Here is a 21,468-nt window from a genome sequence, read left to right on the forward strand (position 1 = left end):
GAAATGTGCTCCTCCGTTGCTGAGGAAAGTGGAGAACCTTACTATCAAGTGGAGAATGCAGTTTTGACTGCTCATTTATACTTAAAATCTTTGGGAAGGTGTTTTCAGGCATCCTTTATGTGATGTGTGCATCCCTGCCCATGGCAGGGGTTTGGAACTGAATCATCTTTAAGGTCCTGTCCAAGGCAAGCTGTTGTATCATTCCATGATTCTTTGTATCAAGATTTTGCAAGATACATTGTTCACCTTACCAGTGTTTCTGAAGATTTTTTTCTTGTTTAGAGCTCTATTGCAAGAGCACTTTAAAGAGTGATGGAGGAAACTGACTCAGTTTCCTAAATTAAGCTCGTTACATGAGCGGAACACATCCTGAGCTGAAAACCCTGCTGTGCTGTCACTGATGAGTAGGACTCCTGCCCTGTAACCCTCTGCAGTGCTGGGTTTGGGTCCAGGGGCACAGAACACCCTCAGTCACTCTGAAACATCTCCTGGTGCTTTGGTCAGGGAGGTGGGAGCAGTTCCTGCTATGGTATTGCCATCACTCCCATTTCTCAGCTAGGATTCATGCACAACTCTCTGGACTGTAATAATGATTTGTGCCAACTACTGTATCTTGCATGTTGTACCATGTTCCCCTGAGGTTGTTTTAAACAAAATGACCTGATAGATTTGGGTGAGTCTGGAATATTATGATTATATATTATATATATAATATAATACTAATATGATATATATAATAATTATTATTATATATTAAAGAAATATAATATTATATATTGCTTTAATGTAACTTAGATGTGAGCTGCTAAAAGCTGCCCTTTTCTCCCTGTGTGGTTCTCTCCCATTTTCTGCATGTCCAGCTGCACAGTGAGCTACATTCCAGAACTGATTTGGATAAAATGGTCATGATTTCTGGAACAAGAAGTTAAGGAATGGGGAAACCATTCCTTTCAGTAGCAGCTTATGTAAAATGAGCGTAAGTGTTCAACCTGAGTCTTGTAAAGCCTTGTATGTCCTAGTCTGTGTCTGGAACTGGACCTGTATTTTAGAAGCAGTTAATGTGCTCTGCCAGGTTACTCCAGTATTACAGAATTACTGGGTATGAATACATCTTTACCTGTATCCATTATTGATCAGATATTCCTGATGTTTTAAAAATATGGAGTTGGTTATAGTTTGGCAATATTGAAATAGGATTTTATAAAGAGGAACGGGAAGGAAAAACCTCCAGTACAGCATTGGAAGAGAACAATGAACCCATCCCATGAGCCCATCCCTTCCCTTTGCTTAGGAGAGGAACAGGCAAAGGCAAGTGGTGCATGAAATGTTTTGGTGTCTGCAGGCCACTGCCAGCTCCTCTTTGCTGAGGCCCCTGGGAAAGGGTGTGACAAATGTGCAGAATAATTGATCTGCCCATGCATAGTAAATGTGTGAGCATTGTAGTATGGTTGGCTGTGTTGTGCATTTAATCTGCCCATGCAAAATAAATCTGAGAAGCATTGTGTTACAATCAACTGTGCTACACATTTACCATAATTCTGGTCACATGGGTGCCTTGACTTGCTCCTGAAATGATCAGAGTAGTCCATGAGTTGGGAGGTAGATGCTGGTAGAAGAGAAGCTCCCTTCAGTGTTTTGTGACTTTAAAGAGCTTCTTTCATAAATTATTTCTATATCCAAATGACAAAGAATAATGATTTCTGTCTTTTGGGGTACTTCTCAGCTTTGGGTTTTCCATCCATTGAGCTTGGTGAATTTGTATATAAAATTTCTGCTGACATAACTGTACTGTTTGGAACTGTGAAAGGCATTGCAACCCAACCCCTCAGTAGCTCACAGTTATTTACAAGTAGTTTTGTCAAATAGCAAACTAAAAAACCCTTCTGCTGTTAAGTTTTATTTTGTTAAGGAATCTCTTTTAACTTATTAGCAGGAGTTTTGTTATGGGTATATAAACTGTTTGTCAGGCTGAAGAGTTTCTCTGTGTAAATGTAACCAAGTCCTCACTATTGTTTCCGAGCTCTGATGAGATGTCTCAGGCAGATTTATACACAGTGGCTGAGGCAAAGGTCTTCAGCTGCCCTCTTGGCCCTGTCCCTGGAGCTGGGGTGGCTGAACCTCAGCCCACTCCATAGCAGCAGAAATTCATAATCTGCCATATCAGTGCAAACTGCTATCAGCAGCAACTTCCATTAACAGACTGAAGGGTAAATTGTCCCTGTACAGGAGAGGATCTACGTCCCTCATGGCTGCTGTGCTCTGGTGAACACTGCAATACCTGCCTGAAGCTCCAGAAACCCATTTGTCCCCAATTTGAATTTGGGTTTTCTTCAACATTGTGTGTTTTCTTTTACCTTTCATCTAAGGTAGTCACATCTTCAAAACTGCTCTGTAACTCTGTGTTCATTATGTTCATTTTTCGTCTCCCTTCCTTCTTCCTTCCCCAAAGTAACTTAACAAGCCAAATTGATTGAGTTGTTTTCTTGAATGGCATCACTTTAGAATATCACAAGTAGAATATCACAAGTCAGATGTACTTTGTAATAGTTTAATCCTGCCTGGAGCAAATGAGAAGTGACTGTGTAAGATTGAATGGTAACAACTCTACACTGTTTACTCTTTACAGTTAATAATTGGTGGAATTGTATTGCCAATAAATTATAAATATTCAGTTTTCTGTTATACCGTCTAGTTCCAAAATACTTAATTTTTTTATTTAATTGTTTTAAAAGTTACATTTTACCTTCTAATTTTGCAAGTTTTTCTGTGTTGCTAAGTCTGTTACTTCAGCTAATCTGTTCACAAATGCTGATGAGCATTTAAATGTTGGCAGGCATCTGTCCCGTGGTTTATCTGAGATTAGAAGCTGCAAGGAACAGAATTCCTGTTTGTCTGTCACATACACACAGTTCATACATACATTGCCATAATCTTCAGTACATGTTACAAGACTGTCTTTGGTACAAAAATGTAATTTTTGTGCTTGATAACTTGCAGCATACCTGGATTGTTTCTCGCTGTGGTTTGATTAATGTATCCAAATGTAGCTCTGGCAAACAGCAAACCTTTCATTCCATCAGAAATTTTAATGTAGTTGTGTTTAACAGTGTTGGGTTGAACTTAATGGATAGAATTTAGTCATGGGATTAATACAGTCCATAAAGTGTTCTAATTCACCTTTTTGAATCCTGCAGCTTGGCTGAAGAGGAAATAAAGGCAGAGCAGGAGGTGGTGGAGGGGATGGACATCTCCACTCGATCCAAAGGTGAGTAAGAGGAATATTTCAATTAGTTTCTACAACACAATTATTTGTAAACCAGGATAGTGGAGCTGTATCATCTACCATGAAGCTACTCTTGACTGGAGACTCAAGATTCACTGTATTTTTTACAATGACTGTATGTCAGGAAGTGTTTAAATTTTTCCTTGTTTTTCATTATGTATTGACTCTACACACACAAATATTTCAGTGTTATTTCAGGTTTATGAATAACTAAGGTTAAATTACCAAAAAACAGCAATCTCTTGTATCACTTATCATGGCTTCCTTTAAAGTAGTACTTCTAGATTGGCAAGACAGGAGAAAGTAGTAGTAGCAGCAAAACTATTAAGGTAGTATTTCCTACTGTAATGAATTCTTTTTTTTTTCTAAGAATAAAGAATCACAGTAGCATTTCTGTTTCCACAGAAATTAGTCCCCTGAGCAGTATGTATTTCATGGACATTCATTCCTGTCCATCTCCTTTTGTACTTGCAGTTGAGTTTACCTGAAAGCCATTTCTCTAAAACAGCAGCAATAGTTACTACCATTCTTTTAAAGTTCTGGCACATACCCAGGTTACTCTTCACATTCCTACAGCAGGGCTCACAAGTCTGCTTAGCTCTGAAAGTGCAGGTGGGATTGTCTTGAAGGCATGGCACAGATCATCTGCATGTTTTCTAATGAGGCAACTTGGCTGGATAACATGGTTATAAAATTGGATTCAGGTCTTATTTGTACTAACAGTAAATTTCTTGTTTCAGTTCTCATGGTATGGTTAGGTGAGGTGGTGCAGGTGATCTGACACCTCAGAAGAGATACATTAGCTCCTTTTGTCCCTTCTCCCTGTCTTTTTCTCCCTTCTCTCCTTCTGATCTTGTATGTCAGTCTCCACCACTGGACTGCTTTCAATATTTACTTCTCTTTGTATTTCAGTTTTCTAAGCCAGCAGAAAGTAAATGTTTTTGTTGCTTTAATGATTGCTACTGGCTGGGGTGAGCTCCCAGCTCTGCACTCCACTTACTTCCTTTGTGGTGCTTGTCACTTCCCAGCCACTTGAACTTTCTAACCAACTTAAAAGCTGAAACATTTTTCTGCTGTTGTAGTGACCAGTTTGTTTGTGGAAGAGTTTGATAACATAGGAACTTGGTATAACAGACAATGGGGGTTATTAGATACATTCAGCTGCCCATGAAATCTCATCTTTATTTCTGCTTAGAAGCACTGGCCCACTTTCTAGTACTAATAAGAGTCCTGCATGCCTTAACAGAGCTAAACTATTACTTATGTCACTCTGATGTAATTAATGTCTAAAAGACACTTAAAAATCTGATGTATACTTATGTAGATGTTTACATTTTAGTTCTGGTGCTTTAATCAGCCACAAACAGGTGCATAGGCCATACAAAAAGTTTCTGTTTCCTCATGGTAGTTGTAGTGCTGCCCTGACCTCAGGATATGTTGTTTCAGTGAATTAAGCCCACAGAAAACTTTTTGCTTTTTGTTTGGTAGGGTTAAGATGAAGCTTTTTAGGACAGTGGGCTGATTTAATATCCTGGTTATTGAAGAGGTCAGTCTGTCATGTCCCAGCCTTCTCACACACATGATCTTGCAGCTTCCCTTGCACTGTGGGCTCTTAACAATTAGAAGTGGTCAGTTCAGAGGGATTTAACCTGGCAGAAAGAGACTCAGGTTTTCATACTGTTTAATGATTTTGCAACTCCCTGAACCAGCTGATGCCAAAGCCAGTCTCACCATGGTGCTGGTTTAGGTTGACCCAGGCTGTCATTGTGTGGAAGCCACTGGTCCATGCATAGATGTTCTCCTAGTGCTGTAAATACCAGTGGGAGTGATGTAAATGGCATTTCTGTGTCACCATAGTGGAGATAAAACTTAGCAAGTGTTGAATCACTTTAATAATAAGGGAATTGGTATTTGTTTAGCTAGATACTGAGTTGCTTTAGCTGGTTTGTTAAATTTAACATGTATGTTGATAAAACCCCTGCCAGTACCACTCCAAGGACAGGAATAACAACCACCCACCTCAAGCCCTTACAGGCTTGTATTTTTTCCAGTGAAGAATGTGAGATATAAAGAACTCTTTAGACTTAACTGTAAACCATTTCTCTTTGTTGTATACCCAACCTAATCTGTAAATTAGTGATATAACTTTATAATAGTTGAAAATATAGTTTCTCACATAAAATAAAGGAATCATAAATGTCATCTCCAAGAGCTGGCCACATTACATGCCTGGTGTAATGAATCTTTCTGTACTCCTGTTATTGGGACTGAAACAAGCTTCTCTGATACTTCAGTGCAGTATTTCTGCAGCAGAGAAGTCACAAACCAATATTTCCAAACTGTTACTCTGCTCTGTGCAAAGCAGAAAAAGTGCAGCAAAGTTCTCAAGTGGTGGGATGTTGGCAGCAATGTCTCCACTTGCAGCAATTAACTTGTGCAGAGTTTTGCTTTGTGTGTTTTGGAAAGGGTATAGATGAGGAAGCTGACCCTATCTAGGCAAATCTGGTGGGGAGCACACAGCTCTTTGTGCTTTGTTTGGGTTTTTTGATGTGTGGGAAGCCTGTGCAGGAGATCAGTCCATGGCACTGTACAACTTCAGCCTTGACCTTGAGCAGCAGATGTGCTGCAAGTCTGTAACCTGCTTGCCAGCTATGGTTTGTACAGCTCATCTGAGGCTGTGTCTAAAGAAATTTGAAGGGGAATAAATTTAATTGCTGTAATACCAATTAGCCTGATGCAGACCTCCTCATGAACATTCTTGTTTTGGTGTAAGCAGTTTAATTGCTATAATTCAGTTGCAGTTCAGTTGAAGCTAAACTAAACCTTGCATTGTTTAATCTGTAACATGGGTCTGAACACAGCCTTTGAATTGGTCTGGGTAACATGGTGGTTTCAAAGCAGCCTGAGCTGGTCAAACTGCTCAGTGCAGCAGTTTTATCCACTTCCTTCCATACCTAAGCTGGCAGGAAACTAACTGAACCATAAGACATGAACAGTTTTCTACTAGTTCAGTGTGCTGAAACAGCTTGGTGGACTGCCAGAAGTGGTGTAAGAGGGAAGGCAGGAATACACCAGTTGGGTGCAGGAAGTGTGGAGCTTTGTTAGCAAGCATTGAGACAGGGCTAAGGCTGGAATGAAAGCAGAGCTGAAAGCCATCACTGACACTTCTTTCTTTATATTGTGATAGCTAAAGCAAGTCTGTAGCTGGTCAGGGCTGTGGAGTCCTACATGTTCAGCTGCATTTCTCTCCCCTTCTCCTTTGCTGGCTGTAATGCTTCTGCTGTTGCACAGTCAGCTGTGTCAAGCAGCTGATCCAGCAGAAAATTGATCATTTTTGTTGTACCAGATTTTGCCTGAATCATGAACTGATTAACCCTCCTGTTACACAAAGTGCCTGTCTCCAAAAAGTTGTGGGGAGAGATAGCTGGTAAGGTGGGAAAGAGAAGCAGAGTTGCTCTAGCAGTTATAGTTTATATCTGCTTATAAGCTGTGCATGTGCAGCCTTGTTAAAGACAAGGTTTTAAAATACACTGCTCTCTTGATGAGAACAAGAAAACATGGGGCATCTGAGAACTGGAAGTGGGAAATGGCAGCTTAAAAAGAATCCAAAAACAGGAGTCCAAACTAAGGAATCCAAAAACAGAAAATGGAGTGAACAGAGGATTGCTCTTTAGTGAAGGAGAGAGGCTGTGGATTACATGATTTCATTTTGTCCTTTGTATATGATATATTAACATGTCCAGCAGAAACATCTTACTATATTTCTGCTCCAGCCTTATGGACTACTTTTTAACCTTGTTTATTAAATATTTCAAGATGGGGTTGCAAGGTCTCTGGATAAATGTCTAAGCATTTCCAGGTTGTGGTTTCAGTGCAAATTCTGTCTTTGCTTGTACTTGTTCTTTTTGGACAGAATGAACTCTCCACTGGGTGTTTTCTTCCTATTAACCTGGAGGAATTTTTTTTTTAAAATCCTCTCTGCTAGTTTAACTTAGCTGCTAACAGTACCAAGCTGTGGCAGCAGATGGACTTCCATGTAGGTTTTGATGTATTTCAGCTGATACTGGCACCATTGCCTGTTTAGTGCCCAGTCAAAAGGAGCTCTTTAACTCTCCTCTTGCCATCATCAGTCATACATCTCTTAGATTGCCTTTGCATCTCTGCTGGCTCTTAGGACTTGGGTGGAGAGGTTGTTTTCTCACTGAACCAGATTACTGGGGAGTTGAGCAGATGTTGGACATTGCTGGGAGCAGCCTTGCCCCAGTAGGGGCAGCTGGTTATTAGATGGTCTTAGCTTGGCATAAAATTATATGCTGAGGCCTTACTGCTTAATGGGGAGAATTCTGAAATTTACAGGTTTGGAGGTGTTTTCAGGTTTGTGTTAATGGCTTTGGTCTTAGGAGCTCCTCTCAGTGGTAAAATATTCAGATAAAGTGAATATAAATACAAAAGTGACTAATTAAATGGAATTCTGAGAATGCATGATACATTTTGTAACAGTTTCAAAATACTACATCTCTATCAGCTTTCTTTGTAGTCATGCCAAGTATTTAATCACGCAGAGATGAGATTCTTACTCCAGTGTGAAGCTGAGACTCCTGCAGGGAACAGAAGTGCAGCCCTGGGCTTTTGTCTCTGGTGCAGAGCCCTTGCTATCAGTAGTCCCACCTTAGGAAGGCCTTGGAACAGCAAGTCCCCCACAGCCAGGCTCCAACTTATCCTTGCCTTTTAGCTCTTACCTTGCAAGTTGTTGGGAAGTGTTTCTTTTTCTTTATCTCCCAAAGTGAAGAAACAACTAACAGTGTCTTTTTGTGCTTGTGTAAGACCGTAACGTGGCAGGAGTTCATCAGAATTTACACAACCACGGCTGACCTCTGTTATTTATTGCATTAAGTGACTGGACTGGGTTAATTACATCAGTTGAAGTTTCTGGAATGTAAACAGGGCTTTGGTGGTTGGTTGCAACTGCATCATGTTTCAAAACTCTGGCAGAAAATTAAAATTCCTCAAAGCTGAGTGTAAGTTCTAACAGATTTATCCATGATTTTATTAAGTTTTTAAGATATTTGCCCTTGCTAAAGTATTACAGGTAATGAATTTGAAAAGTCAGAAATCTTTTAACAACCATTCAGGATAATAAATTTAACTGGAATGCTTCACAGTTCTGGAATTTGTCTAAATTATTAATTGAAACCTGTTCTATCAAATGAGACAAGTCAGTATTGCTACATTTTCTGTTAGATTTCTCCATGCCATTTAAAGTACAGGCCTTCAGAGATTTTGAGAAGGAGTAAAGAGACGTGACAGTCTAGGTGATTTTTTTTTTCTTGTTCCTTCTAAAGGTATAGATACATATTTCTGCAGGGTAATGACAGCTTAAACAATCTCCAGTCACCTTTCTTTTCTTGTACCTTCTCTCAGACTGCCTTCTTATAGCTGTTTCTTAAATCCATCAAATTAATTCTTCATGCAAGTGTTTTTAATAAAATTTGATTTTTTACACTTTGATTTGGTTCACCAAATGTTGGCAGATCTGTTTGTACCATAATAAAAGGCATAGCATGGCATTGGGAATTAAAGTTTAAGTGACACTTTGCTGAGTGTCTTACGTGGAACAATTGGTTGTGTTTCTAGTTGGAAATGTTATTCTGAATTTTGCATATTTGACCCACTTGCATTGAGATATCAAAAACCTGCTTGGATCACAGGAAACTCATTGGTGTAACTAAGTCTCAGTTTACTGTTGTCTCTTGTGAGCCTAAAATAATACTTTCACTGAAAAAACACATAGCTGTTTCTGACTCCTGGAGAACTAAAATGGCTTATAATCTTACAATTTTTATCTCAAATCATACTGAAAAGATTTTAAAATTTCTTTCTATTTTTGTTGTTACTATTCAAACAAATGTGTTTCTTAGTTTCCTTCTTCTCACTTTCTGAAAATTTCCAGAACAGAGAAGTTCTATTCTCCAAGCAGTAAGCAGCTCATTTTTATCGGATTTATATCTACAATTTAAGAAAATTAGGTACAGAATTTGAATAAGTAATACTCTTCATGAAAGTAAACTTGATATAGTTAAGATTTTCTTTTTTATTGTCTGCACTTTACTCTGAAATGCAAAACTTTTCTTCCCATCCACACAATCTCAAAGAAGGATAGTTCTTCACTCACAGTAAAAGATATTATCCTGCAATTTCCACACTTTCTGGGAAGGCTTTTGTTTTGTTTGCCTATCTTGTTTGTGAGGTTGAATTTGAAAATCATGGTCTATTGGAAATCTGATTTACTCAGGCTTTTCTCATTTCCCTTGCTATCCATTGCATTGAGGATGGGAGGCTAAGGCAATATATCCTGGCCTAAGCCAGCCCTGCCACACCAGCATCCCTCCTTCACTGTCACATTTCCATCCTTTTCCCTTATACTGGCACTTTCAACTCTGGGATTTGTGGCACTGCTGATTTAACTGAAATTAAATTTTAGGGTTGCTGTTGATTTAGGCCATATCAGTTTTCCAAACCATCTTGCTTCCTGGGTGAACGAACCACGGCTAGAGCAAAAAAAAAGGAAACAAATTTTATTTGTGGAAGGGTGCTGTGAAGCCTTGACTTAGGTGTGGGTTTCAGCTCTCATTAAGGCTTTATTGGGAGAGAAAATAATCCAGATGTAAGGGGTGCCTAGAAATACATATGTAGACATGATTTCACCCTTGCTTTAGTCTGTAATTGCCTTGATTGCATTTAACTTAAGTTTTTAAATTGAAAAAATAACAAAAAAAGAAGTATGGAAAGAAGGGCATAAGGAGGTGTCACTGTCAGTGTGTGGTACTGAGCAGTTTGTGCTGTGCTCTTACAGTAAGGCATCTTGATGGTGCTTGTTTTCAAGAAGATTTACATTTAAATATCACAGGAAAAGCAAAGAAAACAACATCCTACTGTTACAGGTTTTCTGAGTTGGCACCTGCTTCTATTGAGAAAAGCAAGACTTCTCAGTTGTCAGGGATCCCTGCTATGGAGTGTTTACAGTGCAGCACTTTGCAATACACAGAGTATAAAAATATTTGGTTGTGGTCTGTGATCCATATGCTGCAGCAAGATAAGATCTCTGATGTAAATAATACACTTTTGTTTGTTTTTATAATTTTTTTAAGCTAAACTATAGTAAGTTATTACCGTAGTTATCTGCTTACAAAGTGCATTGCCATCACATAAAGTTGGACTTACAAAGCAGTCATAAAGTGTGAAATGAAATTGCTTTAGGGTTTGAGTATGCTTTAGTCTATCCCCTGGGAGCAGTAGTTACTAATCCTTTAGTCACATGATGGCATACAAAAACAAAGATTTAAGCTTCAGGTGAAGCCCAGGTTAGCTCGTTGCTCCCCAGTGAATGATTTGTAAGAGCACTCAGAGGTGCTTATTGTCAACCTTGACAACATCACAGACCAATTAATACTAACCTAGTGATGTAACTCCAGGGGACTTCTAATGAGAATTTCAAAAGTTATTTCAGGTGTCTATTTTTTCACTTGAGCTGGAAGCACATTTTTAAAGTGGTGCTAAGAAAGTAAAATCACACAAAAAAATGAAGAAATAAGCAGACTAAGGTTACTTAGCAAAATTTATATTTTTAGTACAATTAGTTTATCAGTGAGAAGTTTGGAGGAGGGTGACATGCTCAGGATATGAGGGAGTTCAGTAGGAGGAGGGAAATTGCACCATCCCAAGCCAAGTGGTGACCAGCTGGCATGGTGAGATCGTTCCTAAGGTGAGACCATTTTTGCTCGTTGAACGCTTTTTGAAAAATATTTACTTATCATAGAAGAGATCACAGAAATTCTGGCTGTTCCCTTTTGGAGCAGAAGCTTGAATCCACCCCTTAAGCAACTGATATAGTCACCGAATTATTGCACAGCTTAAATTTGGTCTCTTTTGTTCTTTCCCCCCAGATTTGTTTCACTTTCTTTCAAGTTACACTACACTAGGGAAATGATTCAAAATTAAAAATTAACTTTCCTCCTTACAGGTTGTTTTAACAGGGATCAGTTTCTTGATTTGACTCACAACTCAGCTATAGGAACTCTGCTCACAAACTTGGGAGAGCCAAGGAGGGAGAAGCAGCAGTTTGTGCTAAACAGGGTATTCCCACTGAAAGAAATTCACACAAAATGCAATTTTTTATCATAATTAGAATTGAACACTATAGCTCAAACAGTTTAAGAAGATGCTACCATTCTTTCATTACTTGAACTGAATTAAAAGATTGTTCATATTAGCAGATCCCTCAGTTTGGTAAATTGGCAACATACTGTGGTAGTTAAAGCCACTGGCCTATTCCAGTAGCACAACTAAATCTGAAAAAACATGCCTGTGCATTGCTCTTTTCCTGTCTATTCCTTAATTTTTCCAGTTACATTGCCTCAAGAAAACCTCGATGCATTTGAATAACTTGCCAGCTGAAAAAAAAAAAAAAGGAAGTGTATTTCAGGGCAGTTTTTGTACGTTGTCTGAGTCACCACTAGTTGATTTGAAAATCCCCAGTATACTCAGGCTTCTTGAACCAAGGAGGAAAATTACATCACTTTAAGTAGTTTTTGAAATTACTTAACCAAACATACATGTTTGTGTGACCATTTAATAAGATTAGTATTGAATCAGCACCTTTTCTGCTGAATTGTAGCTTGGATTTGGCTGTGACTGAATAGTTATTCACTTCTGGTTTAGCAATAACAGTTTAACACTTTCCTGACCCTGAATCAGTTAGTTTAGGAAAGAAACAACATTTAAAAGTGAAATGGGTCACATGAAGGGGGCAGGAACTTTACTGGTGGTTTTCATACTTAGAGATGAGACACAGTATGCAGTGTCACAGCTTCTTTGTAAACCTCACAATCTGAGGCTGAAGAGCTGAAAGGAAACTGGTGTGCTCCACTGGTGGCAGTTTTGTGCCTGCAAGTAAGAAATAAAGGCAAAGAGCAGAAAACTCTACTGTCTACTTCCCCTCCTGGTTTAAGGTGTGCCTGCATAGGTACAGTCTGGAAATAAAAGCCCAAATCTCTTTAGGGAGTTACAGGGATGGCTTTATTTACTGGTGAGAAACTTGGGCTTAGAGACCCCTTTGAGGATATTGTTTGCAAATTATAATAAAGAAACAAAGACTTTATTGTGATGGTGGGAAGATGAGAAAAGACATGGTATGGTGCTGTTTTTTGTGGGTCACTCTTAATGCAAACAGCTCCCATGCTGAAAAAGCTCCATTCTACTTTCATGAAAAAAAAAATAGCATTCAGAGCTTGTTTGGTTTTAGGTTTGATCATTTTGATTTAGTTGTGAGCTTTGGTTCAGCTGACACTGATGCTGCAGTTTCTTCCAGGATAGCTGGGTTAACACATCTCTCTTGGGATATATGAAGCATATCCCAGCCCAAGGAGTTCTTCTGCCACCTTCTGTGCATAATCAGCCAAACTGCCAAACGCACTGAGTTTGCTGTCAGCAGATTTGTACTGTGTTGGCATTTTTATTGTCCTAATTGCTTAAGGAGGGGAGGAAACAGACATTGTATTTTTCACACATATAGGTGACATAGCAGCTCTTTATATTGTCAAATCAATCTAAATTTTGGGCTAAATGGAGCAGGAGGCAGATTTGTTTGAATCCAAACACAGCAAGTAACAGTAATGGTCTCAGGCACATTGTATTGATTGATTTCAGCCTAGGCATGTCAGCAGATAACTGGTGCTAAATGCTGCCAGTATGTGTAAAAGGGGAAGGGTGTGTGGGAAGGGAAAAAAGTCACAGGTTTTAGTGTCAAAGCTCAAAACATGACAGGTTTTTGTTTGTTTATTTAAACCAGTTTACTACATTTTGCCAGCATTTTATAGCTTATGTCAACAGAAGAGTTCCTTTAAGAGCTGACAGTAATATGTCTGCTGTGCCTACAGAATTAGTGGCAGACACTTCTAGAATTGTTGAAATTGAAATTCCAGATGTTGTTAGCCTGGTGTAGCTATTCTAAGGTAGTAAAACACAGGATGGGCAAACACTCCTACATTTGTTTTCTCTCTTTCAGTTACATGTCCCTCCACCTATATTTTCATGTGTTTTTCGTATTTATTTATAGTTTCCCTAAATATTATCTTGACACATGTTAACCAATCTTTTGGTCAATCAGAAGTCATCATATAGCATGATATTTTCCATAGATTTGTGTAGAGAGTGGCAAAAACAGCTGCGGTTTTTAATTTTTTCTGTGCAGTTAAATATTAGGGGGATGGTTCAGTTGTTTCTCTGTGATATTTTTGAATTCTGACCCCTGTGGTTCTGTGTATAATTTTGTTTTATTGCATGTATTAAAGGCTTAAGGAAAAATTAAACTTGTTGACCCAACCCAGATGAAATTTCACTTGTATTTTGTCAGAATCATATCACTGTTCCAGGACTGTCCTTTACAGCTGATTGTGTACTTGTTTATTTTGAAAAATAGCAGTAAATTCTTTTTAATAGAGCTGAGCATTTTGTATTCTTTAGGGATTACTGAAATTTTGTTCTGAAGGAATGAAGTTCCTAATACCTTTATTTTAAAACGATGAAATAAAAATCTTTGAAGAGTATGAATGACAAACCATACCATTGTTAGAACATTTTTCATCAGTTTGCAGTCTTTACCCACATTGTTTGTATCTGTTACAGATCCTGGCTCTGCTGAACGTGCAGCACAAAAAAGGAAATTTCCCAGCCCTCCACATTCCTCCAATGGCCACTCACCTCAAGATGCATCAACAAGTCCTATAAAAAAGAAAAAGAAGCCTGGTCTATTGAACAGTAATAATAAAGAGCAGGTAAGAGAAGCCATGGTTTTATTATGCTAGAATATGAAATAGAAGAGGAAGTAGAGATAGCTGAGCAGTTCAGTCTTCTTCAAGAAGAAGACTTTTTGTACTCCTAAGGGATGAATATTAATTTTTGAGTGCAGTGGGGGTAGAAGTTGGTACTATAATTTCGATTTGAATGCTCTTTGATTATTGTTTTACATCTATTGAAAAAGACCACCTGTGTCCTGCTTAGTGATTTCATAAAGGTAATAAGATGTATAACCAATAAATGCAATTTGGAACAGAATTATTATGAATAATTACAACTATTAATAATAACAATAACAAAACCAACAATAGCTGTTTTTTTATTAAAACCATTAGCAGGAAATGTTCAATGGTGTGATAACCTAGATTAAGAAAAGTCTCATAATGTCAGGGAAGCTCCTCATCTGCTTGCAGTCCATTCCTAGTGCCTGTTAGTCAGCTCCACCTTGGGACTCGGTATATTTCCTCCCCTTCCTTAAAGTTTCCAGGCAGTGTACATTCCTACCAAACTACTTAAATCAAAGAGTTACACTGACTTTTCAGTCTTTATGCTCGTAACCTTATTTTTACTGTCTTCTGAATGCTGAATTGATAGCATTTGTTGTCCTTCTTAGAACTTGACTGCACAAGACTTTGACAATTTCTGATTCATTGTATGATGCATGTGAAAGAATTATATGAATTGTATTGAGAAGCAAATGTTGTAAAGCATCTGTATCATCTTGGAGTAGATTACATGAAAGCAGTCTTCAGCCTTACTGAAATTACTTCACACCTGATGTACTGTGTATTTTTCAAAGTGCATTTTTGTGTCACGGGGTTTTTTACCAGTGTCATATAAACACAGGATTAAGTTCTGAATATTCAGTGCACTTTCTCCTGGCATAAGAGCATCCACATTATCCTCGTACAATTGCATTGATGAAGAAAGAAAATGAAATTCCTACTCACTGCAGTTGTCCTGGAGCAAAAGCTGTTAATAAATCAGGCCTTAAAACTCGGTATAAATTGTATTTTATTTCAGGATAATCAGGAGATGTAACTGTATCATGTGGAGGTGCCCTGGGGTCAGTTTGGCATTTGCTGAGTTTCACTGCAGCCTGGGTTTATTCCTTTACATCTTGGATACTTTCTGGGCAGATACTGCCCTCTGACATCTGAGCTTGTAACTGTACAGTGCAGAGATAATTTTGCAAACAGTGGAATTGAATCCTTGGGTATTAATTTCCACTTTTTCTTTCCTGAATTTAAAAATATAATTGAAAACACAGTTGCAGTTGTTGAACTTGATAAATTCCCCTTGGTAAATACTTTTCTGTTTTCCAGGTATCTCAGACCTGTACAGGATAGAATAAAGTTGTGTATCTAATGAAGAAAACCTATCAGACTTGCTTATTTTGCTGTGCTTATTACAAGTTAGCAAGAAAATATCATCTGTTTAGTTCTGTTTAGCTTTTACAAGCTGCTTTTCATTTAATGTTGTCTTGCATGTCAGATTTGAAGCGGGCATGCCTGAAGATTGTCATGTCTAAGTAGGTTCAAACTCTGCTCTCTGTGGTAGCAGGAGCTGTTTTTAAAGATTCTTTTACTGCTGAGCAGATGTGAGCTGAGCATGCAGGTTCTAGTTTTGCACTCAGGGTGAGTTTGAGTATGATGTAGCTGATAGCTGTGGTTCTGATTGACTGGTAAATCTGTTTTGAGGTACGACAACCTCCCTGGAAACCTCTAACTTAATATTCTACATTACAAAGTGCTTTATAGTGCTTGAACATTTCAAGATACCATTACTAAAATTACAGTTGCACGAAGCTTTGTATTACATGTTGTAGGTGCAGACACAGATCTTCAGAATGTTGCCATCAAGTGTTTAAAGTGCTGAAAATCAAGCAAAGAATTAAGAAATTGTAGAATGTAATTAAGGTGAAAAACCAGGAACTTCTGACATTTAATTGGACAGTTATAACATAATTAAAGTTGTCAGCTTGTTTTACTACTAGTTTCAATATTAATTTAAACTGAATATAAATAGTGATCTTTTTCTCTCCAGAACAGCACTGCAGTACTGTTGTTTGTTTTCTTCAGTTTCCTTTGTCATTCTACAGGTCTTAATAACTTCAATAATGCCTTTGAAACAAGTTACCACCTAGTTGAGCTTGAACTTTAATAACTGTTAAAATTTTAACTCTTAAAACATATTACTCTGACTGGGACAAGTGAAAAGGTCCCTTGATGCAGTTGAATCATTCATTTTCAGTCTTTTAGTTTTGTTCTTTGGGTCTCTGTTGAGTCTCTAAACCCTTTTTTTGTTTTGTTTCTTAAACTTGGCTTAGGCAAAATAAGATGATAGATGTCTAAATGATGAAAGCATCCTTGAACAGAAACCAAATTCATCTCATTTGCCAGCAAAAATTGACTTCAGTTTGGATGTCATGATTTCTGTGGAAATTTCACAGGTTTTATGTTTGTCTTAAAGTAGAATCTTTGAATCTTATTAAGTTAGTGTGGATATATTACTTATATCCACTTCAAAGTCAGAATATGTATTAATTTCCTCTGGTAATTTCCTTTATCTGCAGTGGAGGAAGTGCCCCACAGCTGCCTGTCCATGTGTACAAGACTGAGATGGTCTCACAGCTGTGGTGCACTTAGCTGCAAACAAAACATATTTCTGCACTGGAAATTGCAACTTTCCCTTCCTTACTCTGGTTTCTTTGTTCGAATGCTTGTTAGTTGAAAAGGACTGAAATCCTTATGCTGTCCCACTTATTCCACAAGATCTCACAGAACCATCCTTCTGAAACTCTTGTCATGTTACGTCATTAAATGTGTGTGTATAGAAAGTACAGAAGTAACAGTTTCCCCATTTCTGTGGTGGGAACAAAGTGTCTCTGGGCTTTATAATATGTAGAATAGAAAATAAAAACCACCAAAACTGGCACAAAATCATGTGAAATTTTAGGTGGCACGGTGTTTATGGATAACGTCCTTTCTTTGCCTAAAATATTGTATAATGTTAGGTAATCTGGCCTTTTTTTTTTGAGATACAACATCTTCAGGTGGGTTGTGGCTTCTACCTTGAAGATCCCTTGCTCCTGCAGATAATTACACCTCCTTTGTAACTTTAGGTATCTAGAAATACCATGGTTCAAAGTGGCATGCTGGTGCTTTCTGGGGACATTATTTATGCCCCGTGTGCCTGATTTTGTTCAGGATGCCTCAAAGGTACAGAACACGTTTGGTTGCCCTGTCCTGTGAATCACATGGGTGTGTGACAGCTCAAGAGTCTCAGAAGTTGCAGATTTCTAAATGGTGTAGGACACTTGCAAAGTGACCTGAGAATAAAACAAAATGGTTCTTCAGACTAGAGGAGCTTGGATAAGTGAAGTCACAAGCAAGTGGTTTTACATCAAATGAAAAAATCACATTAAATGAGCTGTCTAAAATCTCGAGGCTGTTTCCCTCCTCAGCAAACCACCCCTATACTGAATACCAAACAGAGAATTCGAGTTCCCTTGTCATTAAGAAATAAAAAGTAGTTTTCCATGTTAGCAGCTCTTCAGAGATGATATAACAAACTTTAGGTCACTCTGGACCCATGTAAGCCATCCCAGGCTCTTCGCTTCTTGTGTTTTGGCATCAGCTGTGTCATCTTTGAGCTGTCATGCTCAAGGCAAAGACCAGTTCATGCAGATTACAAAGTTAATACTGGTTTCTAGTGCAGGCAAACTGGTACAGATGTGAGTCTCAAATTGTGATATGCATTTAGGTGGTGAATGAAATCTCTCCTGTAGTGGAGGTGGCTGCTCAGGATGTGAATTTGCTCCTTTGTCATCCTTCTCTACAGTTTGCCTTATTAATCAAAATCAGCATTGGCTTGCTTCGTGGTAGAAAGCTATAAACTGCTGCAAACTAGCACAGATTTGCATGGTGTTCAACTCCTTGTTGCAGGACTAACCTCTTCAGTTTTCCCAGGTTTAGCCACCACTAAATATCTCAGTATTTAGCTTGCACAGCCCCATGAAATTCTGAGTTGAGAGGCCCTAATAGCTTCTATAGCAATACTTCTTTCTTGAAGCTGAAAGTGTTTGCTGGCTCTTGTTGGATTGCATGTCTTGCACTCAATACCCTCACTTGCCACAAGAAATTTATTTCTGGTCTTGAGTGCAAATTGTCATTCAGCATCTGAATAAGCAGTAAACTTCTTTATGAATGATTTTGTGCAATGACTAAGATACTGTGCTTGCATAAATGTTAATCAAACTCTGTAAATTGCTGTTTGCTTATATATGATGACTATTATGATTTGAAAAAATGCAAATTTGTTTTGAAACCAAACCTGTTTTTCTTGCCTACATTTCAGTCAGAACTAAGACATGGTCCGTTTTACTATATGAAGCAGCCACTCACCACAGACCCTGTTGATGTTGTACCACAGGATGGACGGAATGATTTCTATTGCTGGGTTTGTCATCGGGAAGGCCAAGTCCTCTGCTGTGAACTCTGTCCTCGGGTTTATCATGCTAAGTGTCTGAAACTGACAGCCGAACCAGAGGGGGATTGGTTTTGCCCAGAATGTGAGGTTAGTTTGATATAAGGAGTGGATTTTTTGCTTGGTTTTGAGATTTAAGCAGCTTTTTCTGTATTCTGAAATGTTTCTGGTTTACTCCTGTTGCCTCTTGGTAAAGGTACCAGAAAAATTTGTGCAGAAGAGGAGGCATCCATGGCTGTGCTTCACCACTTTTTCTCTGTGTGTTACCTGCCTTGTGTTTGCCTTCTTACCACGAGTCTCCAACTTCCTTTGTGTCTCCAGATATAGAGAAGCACCATTTCAAAGAGTGATCTCTTCATAAGGCACCAGTAATTCTGAAATAATTCTGAAGTTTTCACTAGTTTAACTTGTGCTTTTTCTTGTGGGCTGATCAGCTTTTCAACAGTGCAGAAAAAAATGCACTATAGGGTCTACATAAACAAGTGGGTATTTAGTTACTGTGGAAGAATTCAATCATTCCTCTCCAGTGATTTCTGGGAAGAGAATACTTAGCATCCAAACATCTGTAATGAAGGCAAATTGATTTATGACATGTTTTCCTCTGATCACTTATTTTATTAGAGCCCAGGTGACCTTCTCACTCTCTCACATTGCTCTGAACCCGTATTGTATTTGGGAATTTTATGTATTCACATATTCACTTTGTGTGATCTTGAAGATGCTGGATAATTTTCTGCTCTTTTTCCTTTTTTCTTCTTTTTTGATAACGTACACAGGCCAAACCCCAGGTAAAACAGGCATCTGAAGTACTTATATTACATTATCAGAAATGTTTTGTTTCTCATAGAACAACTATTATATTTCATTTGACTGCTAGAATGTTTCAGTGGAGAAGGATTTATCTAGAAATTTTTGCTGACAAAGTGTTTTTTTAATCTGAACTTTTAGAAAATCACAGTTGCAGAATGCATAGAAACACAGAGTAAAGCAATGACAATGCTCACCATCGAACAGCTATCATATCTACTGAAGTTTGCACTACAGAAAATGAAACAGCCAGGGGTAAGGACATTTTTGTTGTTTTCTTCTTTAAATACTTGGATCATGTGTTTGTCATAATCTGGGGTTTGCTTCCTTTAGTGGATGATGAATGTTTAGTTTATCAGATTGTTTGTGGCAGCTTCTGTTCTATCTGCCACCTGTCTAGCACAGACAGATTAGTTTAGGTTGTACAGACTGTTCTGGAGTGCATTTAAACTGTACTTTTGTGATGTAACCTCTGGATGTATTTTCAGTTGGTGTAATGAAAGCACAGTGTGGTTTTCCAGTGGAAGGTGGTGGTTTCTTACTCTCTGAAAGTGGACAATGCTATATCAGACATAAAAGGGGAATGTGGAGACATGATGTCTTCCCAATATAGTTATATGGACAGCCCTAGGCACTGACCCTGTTGCGTTATTGATTGTATATGTTGAAAATGTAGCTTCTATCTGTTATTAGCAAGTGTTCTTACCACAGAGGTTGGTTGTATCACATAATTTTAAAATGCTGAGGGAATTCCTTCAGTGTGTCTAAAATAACATGTGTTGTGAATCACAACAGTACCTTTTACAAATCCCTCATTTTTTTTGATTTTTGCAATTCATGATGTCCAGCATTTGTAAATCAGCTAAATGAGACCCTTTAGTTCCTGTTGTTCTACTATTAATTTATTACCTCACAACATTTTATAATTACCATTGAAGAATTTTGTCTGATAACACAGAAAATGAGTGTTATGTCATTGATGAAACTGTTCATTATTAGTAACCAGTGTGGTTTTTCCCCTAACAGACAGAGCCATTTCAAAAGCCAGTTTCACTGGATCAACACCCAGATTATGCAGAATATATCTTTCATCCAATGGACCTTTGTACATTAGAGAAGGTTTGTATGAAGCTGGCTGAGGAAAGTCCTTGAGTTTGATTGCCATCTGTAACATTTCTAAAATGTTTGATACCAGGAGAAGTTGTTTGAAATTATTTTGGTGGATGGGGTGGTTTCTTGCTTATGAAAATGAGTTCATTTACAGCTTAAAACCAATCATATGTTAACTGAACTTCTCTGCTTTGTCTGAACCAGTAACAAATGCTCAGGAAAAAATAGTGTGAATAAGACAAGCTTACACTGCTGATTTCCTTCTATTAAATTCATCTGATTCCATGAATGATCTCCAGGAGGGACTTCTTAAAGCAGGATTTTCATTTGATCATTATGTTGCATTATGTTTCATTTGATTATTATGGATCACTGGTTCATTAATTAGGGACCATTTGATGTATATCCAGGGGTCATTCCTGACTCATTTTACTGATCATTCAAGAAATACTGTAATCTCCACTGCACCTGAGGTGTGAAAGAAAAAAGAAACAGTCAAGAGGTGGATAATGGAACTTTCATTCTCAGTTCAATAGTAATTTGAAAGTACATATAATGAAGAAATTCTCTATTGCTTAATGAAGAGTGAAGCATTGCAGAGCTTTGTTCTGTCAGGACCTGGTGAAGAGACAGCTTTTCATTCTCTGTGCTCTTACAGAGGAGACTGATGTCTTTATGGTATAAAGAATAGTAACAAAACCATGGGACTAATTTTATTTAATCAAATTGCTTTACCCACTAGGTAGACTCTAATATCAAACATATTGTCTAATGTACTGTGACCTGTATTTTTCCTGGGTCTTGCTGAGGAGTTATAATAAATCAGTAGAAGGAACCAAAGACTTTTCTGCAGAAACATTGTGTTCCTAACAGTGTGTTAGGAAACATGTTTTTTTTTGGAAATGTTTGAGATGTTGATCTAAATC

The 21,468-nt window shown here is 38.0% G+C and overlaps 1 protein-coding gene across 8 annotated transcripts in view; it reads left to right on the forward strand.

Annotated features, from left to right (window-relative positions):
- The window catches only part of ZMYND8 (zinc finger MYND-type containing 8), a 48,937-nt gene that overhangs the window by 6,865 nt on the left and 20,604 nt on the right, over positions 1-21,468 (forward strand). For 7 of the 8 annotated variants that reach the window (XR_004081845.1, XM_031057974.1, XM_031057978.1 and 4 more), the window contains exons 2-6: positions 3,195-3,265; positions 13,967-14,115; positions 18,497-18,715; positions 19,574-19,687; positions 20,459-20,551. Coding sequence is in view for 7 of the 8 variants with exons in the window: in XM_031057974.1 (XP_030913834.1) it covers positions 3,195-3,265; positions 13,967-14,115; positions 18,497-18,715; positions 19,574-19,687; positions 20,459-20,551 (646 nt within the window). In the remaining variant the exon portion in view is untranslated. The remainder of the gene's footprint in view (positions 1-3,194; positions 3,266-13,966; positions 14,116-18,496; positions 18,716-19,573; positions 19,688-20,458; positions 20,552-21,468) is intronic. The other variant, XM_031057977.1, reaches the window with a different exon arrangement.

The sequence above is a fragment of the Geospiza fortis genome, unplaced genomic scaffold (assembly GCF_000277835.1).
Source record: "Geospiza fortis unplaced genomic scaffold, GeoFor_1.0 scaffold188, whole genome shotgun sequence".
Classification (NCBI taxonomy): domain Eukaryota; kingdom Metazoa; phylum Chordata; class Aves; order Passeriformes; family Thraupidae; genus Geospiza; species Geospiza fortis.